At 46.1% G+C, this 11,794-nt stretch overlaps 1 protein-coding gene across 1 annotated transcript in view; it reads right to left on the bottom strand.

Annotated features, from left to right (window-relative positions):
• Positions 1-214: 214 nt before the first annotated feature.
• asap3 (ArfGAP with SH3 domain, ankyrin repeat and PH domain 3) overlaps positions 215-11,794 on the bottom strand; it is a 28,765-nt gene continuing 17,185 nt past the window's right edge. Inside the window, exons 6-26 of the mRNA XM_015969875.3 lie at positions 9,744-9,870; positions 8,970-9,055; positions 8,617-8,692; positions 6,679-6,765; positions 6,374-6,483; positions 5,803-5,872; positions 5,624-5,711; positions 5,445-5,493; positions 4,909-5,075; positions 4,688-4,821; positions 4,508-4,599; positions 4,248-4,428; positions 3,161-3,246; positions 2,970-3,085; positions 2,821-2,888; positions 2,354-2,461; positions 2,075-2,285; positions 1,725-1,992; positions 1,448-1,634; positions 1,198-1,326; positions 215-1,096 (exon numbers count right to left, since the gene is read on the bottom strand). Coding sequence (XP_015825361.3) covers positions 1,022-1,096; positions 1,198-1,326; positions 1,448-1,634; positions 1,725-1,992; positions 2,075-2,285; positions 2,354-2,461; positions 2,821-2,888; positions 2,970-3,085; positions 3,161-3,246; positions 4,248-4,428; positions 4,508-4,599; positions 4,688-4,821; positions 4,909-5,075; positions 5,445-5,493; positions 5,624-5,711; positions 5,803-5,872; positions 6,374-6,483; positions 6,679-6,765; positions 8,617-8,692; positions 8,970-9,055; positions 9,744-9,870 — 2,515 coding nt within the window. The 3' untranslated portion in view covers positions 215-1,021. The remainder of the gene's footprint in view (positions 1,097-1,197; positions 1,327-1,447; positions 1,635-1,724; positions 1,993-2,074; positions 2,286-2,353; positions 2,462-2,820; positions 2,889-2,969; positions 3,086-3,160; positions 3,247-4,247; positions 4,429-4,507; positions 4,600-4,687; positions 4,822-4,908; positions 5,076-5,444; positions 5,494-5,623; positions 5,712-5,802; positions 5,873-6,373; positions 6,484-6,678; positions 6,766-8,616; positions 8,693-8,969; positions 9,056-9,743; positions 9,871-11,794) is intronic.

The raw sequence follows: 11,794 nt of genomic DNA, 5'->3' as shown, positions 1-11,794 counted from the left end.
GTTACAAATGCACTCAGTAAAACCAGCTAATTAGTTATTTACACATCACACATCTGCTAACCCATAATCAACACTGTAACCAGTCAGTATCAAAAAGTAAGTGACCGATACGCTCCTCGCCGTTTCCTTTAAACCTGTACAATACAACAAGTCCAGTTGTTATGCAGCAGAGTGTTTAAAATACTGAATCTTCCCTTTTATAGTTCAGAAAACTTAAACGTGGCAAAATGAGTAACACTGCCCTGTAAAATGCTAAATTATACATGTGTACATATCACGTATGAACAAATAAAGCTAATTGTAATGTGAATGAAATGTGTAACGTTCACGTTTAAAAACAAGAGTAGTGACGCCTCCCATCCTGAATCCTGAAGCTCCTCTATTGCTGCTAGGAGAGAAAGTCTATTTTTCTCCTCCATCCCATCATGGCTGCTCCAGATCCCCCTAGAGGCCAATGCCTGGAGCCGGTAGAAACTGGATCCTGCAGTCCGTCTGCGGCCAGCTGGTTTCACTTTTCTCTTTGGGCTGCTGCCGTCTGGTGGTATGGTTGAAGACACGCGAGATGGGACATCCCAGGCAGACACTGTTCCGGATTTGAACCACAAGTCTTCTTATGTTGTGATTTAAAATAGTAAAATTAGCCACAGCTGGCTGTGCTAACGCTTCAGAGGCTTCCTCTGAATTTAAAGTGCCTTAAAAGGTTTCGCCCTGCAGGAGTTCAGTCTCTGTGTACAAATCCTACCCAGAACAGTCAACAGCTGCAATGCAAGTAAACATTAGAGCAGATTACCCACAATGCTTTGTCTCTGCTCCGTTCTGCTGCAGCTGGAGGTTCATGACAACAGTAAACAGCGTTCCGTTTCCTCGTGACTTCCCAGGGTGAGTCAATGATTAAAGAGTAATATACTCTTTGGAAAAGGTATCCTCATGAAAAAAACACTTAGATCCACGGTTATGAGCCTTTTCCTGCTGATAAGTCCCACTTGGTGGTAAAGTTCAGCCGATCAGAAGGACATGGTCGTCAGTCTGTTAGTTTGTGTACGTAGTTGACAGGAAAGGTCCCACTCCTCGATGGGTCTCCGTCGATGTGCCCGACCTGTAGAGATAAAAACACACAGGAACCGTCCGTGAGAATGTATGATTCCATCCAGAATTTGTTAGAAGTGCATGGGGAAATTATCGTGTAGTTCCACTTACCCACCAGTAGGGGTCATTAGTGGCCGTGACCACGATGACTTCATCTTTAAAAAACGCCAGCTGCTCGGAGCTGACAGCTCGGCAGTCCACCAGAGCTTTGACACGCTTCTGTGGCCGGCTGCCAGACACCTGAGGAGACATGGAATCTGATTCTCACTGTTCCATCAGCAGTCGCATCGCCTGTGTAATCCCTCTGGACGAGGTTTTTTCTTTTTCCTGCTAAAGACTGCAGCTAAAAGTGTGGCGGTACCATTGCATTCTTGCGGGAGCGTGGGGGGCCGGTGACGGTGGGAGAGGAGGAAGGAGCTGGAGTCGGAGCGGAGGAACCGGCGCCGTTTCCCGTTAGGCTGCAGTACAGCTCCTCCTGGCTGCCCACGCTCTTTCCCTGGCTGCTGCCCGTGTTGCCGGTGCGACGATAAGATGTGGTCTTCCCGGAGCTGGAAACAGGAATGATGAGAATTCTTACAGATCAAAACAATGAAAAACATTAAAGAGTTATTTTACATGATTAGCATTTTCATGCTCACCTGATTGGTCCCACGTGATTCTGAGGGGATACTAGTGAAGGAGAGCTTTGTGACCCGGAACTAGCACCAAGCTGGCCATCCCAAGTCTGCCTCTGGGTCTTCTGGAGATTCGTTTGTCCCAGTGAAGACCTCGGGGGTCTCATTTGGCCTGGATTCTCCGAATTAGGTGAACTAAGTTTGGTTTGAGTCTGAGGACCGGTGTGGGCGGCTGGGTTGGAGCTGCGCCGTCGTAGGTGTGCTGCGGCTGAAATCTGAGGGTCTGAGCGGCCTGAGGAGGCCAGGAGAACAAAGCCGTTTATGTTGGGAGATCAAAAATAAAATAAAAAGAAGTTTAAGTAAAACTTGTCTACCTCTTTGGATTGATTTAGCTGGCAGCGGCGGTGGCGCTGATGCTCCAGAGAGGGCGCTATTGGCTGGAGAATTTTTATACAGGAAATCCAGGTTCTCATATGCCTGACAAGGCCTGGAACTGGAACTGGTGCTGAGGTTCCACAGAGTGAAGGCTGATCCGCCTCCTTCGTTTGATGATGAAAGAGATCGGCTCTTGGGTAACGGGCTGACCTGGAGATGAAATAAAGAGTTATTTTGGCTGTTCAAAACACCCAAAGGTGTGTGTGTGTGTTCTTTACCTTCTCATCCAGGTCATCCTCACTGTCATAAAACTCCTGACACTGGGTCTCCCACATGAACTCCACATGGATCTGGGAGTTAAACTTGCCACTGTGAGCCAGCTCCAACTAGAAATGACATCGTTAAACATTTTCAGCATTTATTTCAAGATAAGAACTCGGCTTTGGGCTCGTAAGGAAAGAAGATGCACGTTTCCTTTGAAATTAACAACATTCCCAGTTTCTATAAAACATCCTGCAAAAACAGGATGTAACGTTCGGCAGGTCTTATTCAGCGAGGCAGATGACCGGTATGAAAATAAAACCCGTTTATAAACGATGCACGCTGGGGCCTGATGGGGAGTCGTTCTAAGGTCCAGCTGTGGAAGTTTTGTTGTTTTGTTTCTGGTGAAGCTGTAACCGGATTCCTCGTACGAGATCACCTCTGAGTAAAACCTTTAGAGCTCTAACAGGAAGTGGGGTCTCACCAGCTCGATGCACTGTGTGTGCTGAAGCTTCTTGGCCAGTTCTAAAGCCGTTTCTCCACCTGAATTCACTACGGGAGACAAAAATGTGTTTTTTAAATTTTTACCGACTATTCCAGGTCCCAAAAACACGAATTACGAGTGAAACATACCAGTGTGAATGGCTGCTTTGGCCTTCAGCAGCAACTTGAGTGATTCAGGCTTGTGATGAAGGATGCTGTAGTGAAGAGCGGTGTTTCCATCTGCTGTTTTCTTCTCCAGACAGTTGCTGCTCCGTGCACACACAGTGTTAAACACAAAACTTCTAGTAAAAGCAGTGAACGTATGGTTTTAGTGGTCTGACCTGTTCTGACAGAGGAAATCCACCAGCGCCAGGGAGCTTTTCTCCTCCAGACGAACGGCGAGGTGGAGCGCCGTCTCTTTGATGCCCTTAAAGCGGGAACAAATGAGGCCAATTACTTTCACATCACATGCATCAAGACTCTTTTAGCAGCGTGTCTTTAAAAAGTGAAAGCACTCCGAGAGTGTCTTCACGACTCAATGAGCCGTCTTCATTTGTTCTCTGGAGACGTGAGCTCTGACCCAAAAGCTGAAATAATAAGGCAAAGCCAACCAACACAAACAAACACTCTCCTACACACACAAAATAAATCACACTCGGCCCGCTGCTAGAGCGGATCAGGAAGTGCCCGACAGGAAGGTTAAAGGATAATTAAAGAGGAAAGAAGAGGCGTTGGAGAGAGGCTGCAGAGGAGGGGAAATGGAGAGAATAGAGAAGGAAATGTGGACAACGTGGTGGTAAACCTAATGACACTTCAGCCTTAACCCAGTGAGGTCTACAGAGCTTTAGATGATGTTCTGGTTTTATTTTTGGTCTAAGAACGATGTGTTTATTTTTTAGATCTTTTAGCGTTCTTCATGTTATCAGACACTTCCTGTGACATGGTCGGTGCGTCTGAAGAACGGGAAAGCTGCCTTCCTGCAGCTCAGTCTCCTCTGGTGTTTACACCCAGATCTCTGAAACTAACCACGCCTAGTTTATGAAACTCACACCGATGACGATAAAGAGGAGGCAGATCCTTAGATATAAAACCTTCTAATATATTTTGATATTATAGATCTGAAATGTTTCACATTATTAATTGTAAAATATTCCGTACGATTCCACAGTGAAGTTCGAAAATGTGCTTGTTTATTTTATAATGTTCTATATTGTTTTAAATTCACGTTTATTTAACTTGTTTGTGATATTTTCTTTAACTGGAAGGTTTAGTGCCTTCAGACGACTCGTTGTGATTTGGCGCTATAACTGAATTGAATTGTTTGTGCTCGGGTTGTCTTTGCTGAATTTGTAAATGTGTACTCCAATCTGAAACATTTAGATGAAACCAAAAAGAAAAACCACGGCGGAAGCCCGCGTTCCTCTCTACCTGTCCCTCTGGGAGCGTGAGCGGCTTAGCCAGGTCTGCGCCCTCGGCGTAAAGCTGCAGAAGCGAAACCAGGTCTCGGCTCCTCACGGCCTCATATAGCCGACACGGGCTGGCCTCCTCTTTACGCAGGACGTAACGGCGCTCAGCATACTTTGCCACGATGTATGCCTTCCTAGCATTCCTGGATGTTAAGGAAACACGAATAAAACAGTTAATTATCATTTTAAACAGTCAGGACTGACGGCTGATCGGCTACTCACATGTCACTCTGTGGCAGCGGTTTGACGGAGTCATTCGGGAGGCTGGCCTCCATGATGTCGTTGAACCGGGTGTTGCCGATGCTGACGGCGAGCTGAGGCAGCAAAGACATGGAGGCGTGTCAGCGGAAGGTAAATCATGACCAAAGCTGTTTTAGTTTCCATGATGGGTGGTGTCAGTACCAAAAGCTCAGAGGTGCTCAGTAGATCCAGAGTGAGGGACTGAATCCTGGAGTAGTGGACTCCCAGATCTCTGTGGATCCCAGAGCACTCGATGCACGTCAGGATGCCCAGGTTGGTGGACAGCCACGTGGGGTCTGAGACAAACATGAGAAAAAATATCTTTTAAGTGAGGCCTGTGAACTCTCCTTTCTCTTTCTCTACATTCATTATAACAACAAGACCTGGAGCTCCACAGTCTGCACACGCCTCGTTGCCTGGCATGTGTCGAAGCTCTGCGATAACTGATTGGGAGAGTTCCTGCAGCCCGCTGTCCTGGAGGTGGAGCTGATCTCCTCCCAACGCCGTGTTCAGGGCCTCCTCTTTACTGTTCTGCAGCACCGACATCCAACTGGAAGTAAAAACATCCAGGTGTGTGTTAAATTAGTCTCACCACACTTTGACACGTTTAGTAGTAACTGGTGAGGTGTGAGAGGATGAGGCAGCAAACACTAAACCTCCTCAGCCATGGCACGCGTTGCCAGATCAATCTCGCATTCTCTGCTTCACTAACACTTTCTGTGAACCTAAACTCACAACGCATCAAATCAAAACAGTGCACCTGTAGGCTAAAACACAAGAGGAAGCCCAGGAGTGGAAAAAAAAAACACTTTCTTGGTTTTTATGTGGATATTGCAAAGCTCCTTTCACACACAGGCTTGACTTGAAATAAAAGATGCACCACATGTAGCGGCTTATTCTCACAAATCTCAGCGCTTACATCATGCATTCCTGCTCATCTTCTGCCTGGAAATGGTACGTTCGGTTATCTGGACACAAAAGAAAATATTGTTGGCACAAAACCATAAACAGCACTGCTTGCACAACAAGCTGCCAAACAGCTGCCTTTCAGACGACTGCTCCTACTGATGAAGACGAGATAATGAAAGCTGAACTTACGAGAGACCAAATCAAAGGTCCTCTTGTCCTCCGGGTCAGGCCGTACCTGACAGGTCAGGAGGTTCAACTTCGCTGGTGGACGATTGATCTTAGACCAAACATCAGAGAGGGTTTGCAAAGAGAAGAGTGGACAGAAATGCGTTTTTATGCGCCGACATGTTTCAGTTGTTAGGCCTTACCGTACTGTGTGAAATAGTGAGGCATCCAAATTTCACCCCACATTTCCTCTTCTGCCAGACTTTTCTGATTCTGCAAGATGAAAGTTTCTGGTTTAATGAGAACATTCTGACTTTACTGATGCAGCACAACCATTCTGGGTGGGTTATGAACAGACCGCTGATGAAAAGAAGAAAACACTAAACGTGAGTCTGTTTTAATCCCACTGACAGTTTTCATGCTCTGTCTTCTGTCACTGGCCTGAGGAGAATCTCCTCTGGTCTTCCCTTCAGCCTATCGTGTGCGTGTTTGTGTGTGCGTGTGTGTGTGGTGTGTGTGTGTGACGTAAAGTTGGACCAGCTCCTGTAGCTGCTCTGCCAAAAGGCTCTAAAGGAGGGCCCCTGCTCGACTCTTCATCTCACAGTAATGAAGACCAGATGGAGCAGACAAAGCCCTTCCCAGTGCATGCTATATTTGCTCTCTACTGATTCTGATCTCTTCTGCTTCTTTAAAAATGTGTTTATCACTTTGAAATATTAAAATATCCTAAATGCATGCATATTTCCTCTGCTAAACCTGATATTTTCCACACACCCGTCGCTCTTCTTCAGCAGAAAGCCAGATTTCTCAGTCCCATACTTCTTGTTTCCCTGTGGCTGGTGGATGCTATACCCGTTGCCAGAGTTTTTCCTGTTCAGGTACTCCTGGGAAACAAACGCAGATTTAAATTTTCATTTTAAAAGCATCAAACTAATTCTATAAAAGTTGAAGTTTTAAAAACGACACAGTGTGACTAAAAAAAAAATCTAAACTTAAACCCATCTGCACTAGTTTTTTATCTTTGTGTGATGCATTAAAAAGTGATTTATTAGATAAAGACTTATTAAATAAATAACCACCTCTTTTCCTTCCACTTGCAGAAGTAATCTGAGAGAATCCCTCAGCTGGGTGAGCTGTTTCACCTCCTCGTCCTGCTCCACGCGCATCTGAAACACACACAAATCAAAATGTTATGTGCTCTCATTGTTCTCCGTTCTTATTTTATCTGGGTGTGGAGCAGCAATACTTCTTTGTTTTGTTCTGAAATGATGCAAAAAAGAGATTTTTCTTTTTCTTTCACAAACATACCAGTTGATCTGAATTATTTCAGCACTTTTCTCCCCTGATATCATGACTCAAATTTGATCTGCACTTCCTTCTAGCTGAGGTCAGGCATGTCTGAGCGGGTCTGTGTTCTGCCCACGAAGAACCAGAAAAACATCTAACACTCCCAGTATCACAGTCAACAGCCTGTTTCCACAGCTCTGCCCAGGAGTAAGGCTAAAGTTGTGCAGAGTGGAAACCCAGTTAGAGGCTGGTGGTCGGAGAAATCGGAGCGCAGGAAGGAAAGTATGAAGAGAGTTTTTAAAGAGATGGAAAGAGAGTTGAATAACAGTTTATGTGTGAGTTAAGGCCTGGCTGCAACGGCGAAAGTGAAACTGCTTCAATAAAAGGAACTGAAAAATTTGCTTTAATGCACTTTTTGTCATTTTTGTGATTTAGCAAGATGCGTGCGTGTGTGTGTGTGTGTGTGTGTGTGTGTGTGTGTGTGTGTGTGTGTGTGTGTGTGTTTGGCTTTCTGAAAAACACAGAGACAATATTGTTCTGCCTTCTGAATAATGAGCTCTATTCCTCTACAATCAGATCAAATGCAGAAGAAATCGGGCTTTAAATTTTAGTACAGGACTGCAGAAAGCTGCACAAAATTACCATTTTTTCTTTTAACACCTACTATATAAACAAGAGGCTTTTAAAATGTTTGCTTTGTTCAAATATTCTATTATATCAACATAATTCAAAACATTGAACTTTAATTGGTATCGAATTTTCTAAAATGTAAGTGTGTTTCTGTGTAAACAGATATAAACACACAGTGTCGTGAACGGGCTCCTGCAGGAGAAACAGAAATTACAACTTACAGGACCAATAAGCTAACAGCTAGTCTGTGGATCTGGGGTCAATTTCAAGAAATTTCAAAAATTGCATTAGCCACTTTGAAATTTTGGAGACTGGAGCTGCTTTAAAATTATATAAGCCAACTTTGTTTTCAGCTGAGCTCAGATTAGCCGTTAGCTCAATGTTAAGCTAATGTCTCCCCAAAAAAAAAAAAAAACATTCAGGAAGCACTAAACGGCTGAGGCAGACTGACTGGTTTCAATTTATCTCAAAACCAGAATCAGCAGGATCCTTTCCCCCATTTCTATTTAGGTTGAAAATTAACATCCTACAAGTAAAAACTTCCATGTAGAAGATCTGTTATTATTAGACTGAATTACCTCTGAGCAATGGTGAGTTCACAGACCTGAAAAAATGTAGTACTTTTTACTGCTGCTTAGCAAAATGGAGTTTACAAACTCAAAAGAAAGAGCTCTGGATCGGCCAATCGCCACCTACAACCAAGTGACCAGACTGTTTTTTCCCCCATCTCTAATAATTTATTTGAACTTTTCACAGAAACATTTCAGGATGGCTGGAAATTATTTTTAAGTTTGTCTCAACAAAAGTGTCACGAACTTCCTGAGGAACACCCTGAACCGCCTCCGAGGGTGTCAAGGTGTCTGCAAAGCAACCAAAATCCACCACAGACTAAAACAGTGCAACTGTTATTTACTATAAAAATGATCAAGACACGTTTAGTGAAGGACACGAGTGTCATCCAGCCCAGTTTTCGTGAATCCCCCTAAATGTGGAGCAGGTGTGGAGGGAAATTCCCTCTAACCTTAAAAGCTCTTTTAACCACTTGAGTGCATAAAGAAAACCGAAGGAAAAGAAAAAGCCCCGCGGAAGCAGCTACTTACCGTGTGAACGGAGGAAGCAAGTTTGTCAATGAAGGGAATGAGATTCTCTGCGGCTTTCAGCCCGTCCTGAAAGAAACTGAGAGCAGAAAAAAACGCTGAGTCATGATGGGACGACTCCAAACACACTCAGCAGCAAAAATACATCACATGCTGACACTGTGTAAGCTACTCTGTTCCCACATTAAAACTTTGGCATGAATAAAATGGGTAAATGGTTAAAAAACATGAGCAGACAGCCTTAAGTAGAGCTAGAATACCCGACCGACCTCAAACTGCACCCATATGCTTTGATGTCAGCGAGAACATTTTACACCCATTTCTGATGATTGGTGTTACGTTTGGTCGAGACTGACCTGACCTGGGCCTGGAAGTATTTGATGAGGCTTTGCAGAAGATCAGGACCCTTTCGTACCTTCAGCTCCTGGATCTTCAAGAGATACTGAAACACCGAAAGTTAAAAGCAGATCATGAAGACCCATCAAAGCTCATTTATAAGCAGAAAAACGTTTAGATTCAGTTTAAAATATCCTGTTATGTATGCATTTCTGATTTCAGCACCCTAGGGCCTAGGAGGTCAATGCACTTTGGTGAGTGAAACCAACTTCACTAAAACAGAAATATTATATATAGCATCTACATCTGTCTCTGTGGTTAAAGCAGCAAAGTATGTGAAAGCAGAGGGAAGAGGAAAGTCTGACAAGATGGATCGGGATGCAGCAAGTGGAAATTCCATTCTATGGCCTCTTTGTTTGGTCTGAACAGCAGGATTTGATCTATTTATTTATCCTGACATAAGTGAAGCAGTTGAACTTAACCTGTGAGGAACAAAACCTTCAGTAGAGTTATCAACTACACATTTTAGCACGCATATTCTGCTTTTAATTTGAGGTTTATCTTAAATATTTAAAAAAAGTTCTACTACAACTCTTCTGAGACTGATGCATTTAAATCAAATCCTTTGTTTAGCTTTATAAAAGGTCTTTTAAATCACTCTGGAGATTAAAAGCGGGGATGGCGATGAACAGAAACCACAAGGCAGACCACCCAGGTGAACTAGAAAAGACAACTTCAAGTATTAAAAGAACTGGAGAGGACTTTTGTATTTTGACTGGCTTTGATCCCCTCACCTCACACATTTGCAGCTGGAAGATTCTTCTCTCGCGCTCCATGTCCTCCCCCCCATCTGATCCCACCTCAGTCCTGATCAGGCCCAGCTGTTTGGTCTTCTCTTTCCTCTCTTTTTCCAGCTTCCCTCTGGTAGAGGAAGCAGGATCCACACAGAAATAAGATAAAAGACTTCTTTTCATGCCCTCCCCCAACTGTCTGATTAATTCTCATGAACTATTAGAAAGTTATTCTGAAAGTGGTCCCAGATATCAAAACCATATTGACCTTGTTGTTGTTATTGAATATAGGGGGCTTGGCGTGTTTAATGTAGCATATCATAAAGTCTGAACTGTCTACGACCTGCTTTCTTATGTAAATGTGTAATGTAGTAATGGCTACGGAGAAAAGGCTTGTTCTGGGCAAAGTTGGTATTTCACAACATAAGCACCTTAAGTATGGTGGTCCCTGAGTAGGTCTGGGTGGGGGCCTGGGGGCCTGGGGGCTTGGGGTGTGGCCCCGTATGGGGATCTAGGCGGGGCCTAGGGGGTCAGGTCCTGACATGTATGCTGCCGGGAAGAAGGCGGGAACATGCGGCAGTGCCTGACCCGGGCTCAGGGGCCTCGGGTAGACCATGGCTCCTCTGCTGTCCCATCACGGGGAGGGGGATGTCCAGGAGGGGGAGGACCCAACCTTACCTGGATGTCCTATGTCTTATATATTCTGGAAGCTGTGCAAATGCAGGGTAGATATTCTGCTGCAGTGGGGCTGCCTTGGTTCCCTCGGACTCCGTGGAGCTCTGCGATGCTGCTGCTTTGGGCCCTGGTGAGATGGGCTGGGGGGTCTCCATGCCCTGGGTGGCATTTTGGCAACAGAGGTGCCTATTGGGGCCAGTGGGGGAGCTGGCTCCCTGGAGGGCTTAGGCCATCAAGCCATTCCTCCCCATACCCATACATTTTTCTCCTCCTGCTCCCTCACATCATCACACAAACATGCACATAGGACCTTGGGGGGTGGACAAGTCTGGGGGTGCATGTATGGACCCCAAACACACTTGGGAGTGAGCACATTCAATGGCATTTGGCAGCCTCATCCCAAGTGCCAGTGCCCACTTCCAATTTTAAACTGCACTTAAGACACAGAGGGCTGTGGGGGGAAGAGGGGTGGTGTGGTGGCATGAGCTGGTGTAGGCCAGATGATGCCTGCACTGCCCGCTCACCACAGCCACGAATACACCTCATCAACACGCACCAACACAGTATTGGAGCAGGCGGAGGAACACTAGGGGACTTAGCACACCTCTGTTGTCGCTTGGCTTTCCGGGGCTGGAGGCAAGGAGGGGGATCTGGCCGTCTGGCTGGGGTCTGAGGTGGTGGGTTGCTTTGCTCGACGTTGGGTGGGGGATGCTCATTAGCACCCCAGCAGAAAGGGTCAAACTCTGTAAACCGGTGATGGTTGTAACCCATGTGCAGCAGTACCGAGACCAGAGTGAATAGGGTGTGTATAGGGAGCATGAGTGGATGTCTGGCGTGCATTTTTGTAAGTCTTAGGTTGTATGTGCATGTGAGAGCATGAGGGAGGGAGTGTGTGACTGTGTTTGTGTATGACTGTATATGTCAGGTGGGGCCTTTGACTCCTCCCCTCTCCTGGGACTTCTTTTGCTGCTATACATCTTCGCCTCCCCTCCCCCTGCCACGCTAGGTGTGGAGTGTGGTGCCTTGGTCTGCCTGAGTGTTCGCGGCTCCCGGGTCAGGGGGTTTAAGATTTTTGGCGTTTGCCTGATCGATCCCGGTGGCTTTCTGGTGGGATCTGAGTCCCTGGGCTCTGTAGGGTCCCTGGCGGGGCTGGTCGCCCCTGGGTCCCGGGTCGCTGGGTTCCGGGCTCAGCCGGCTTGGGGGTGGGAGGCTGCGGGCGGGCCTGTGGGCTTGCCGCTGATATTCCCCGGGACTCTGCTGGCTGCTGGTTGTGGCCCCCCGGGGCAATCCTCTGCGCCTCTCGAGGGGGCAGGGGCATTTCTGATCGCAGTCTCCCTGGGGTCTCTGCGCTCTGGGGCAGCTCCTGGATCTCTGAGACT

Source organism: Nothobranchius furzeri, chromosome 18 (genome assembly GCF_043380555.1).
Source record: "Nothobranchius furzeri strain GRZ-AD chromosome 18, NfurGRZ-RIMD1, whole genome shotgun sequence".
NCBI classification, from domain to species: domain Eukaryota; kingdom Metazoa; phylum Chordata; class Actinopteri; order Cyprinodontiformes; family Nothobranchiidae; genus Nothobranchius; species Nothobranchius furzeri.
Note: the sequence above shows the minus strand (reverse complement) of the source record. Positions and strands in the feature narration are given on the sequence as shown.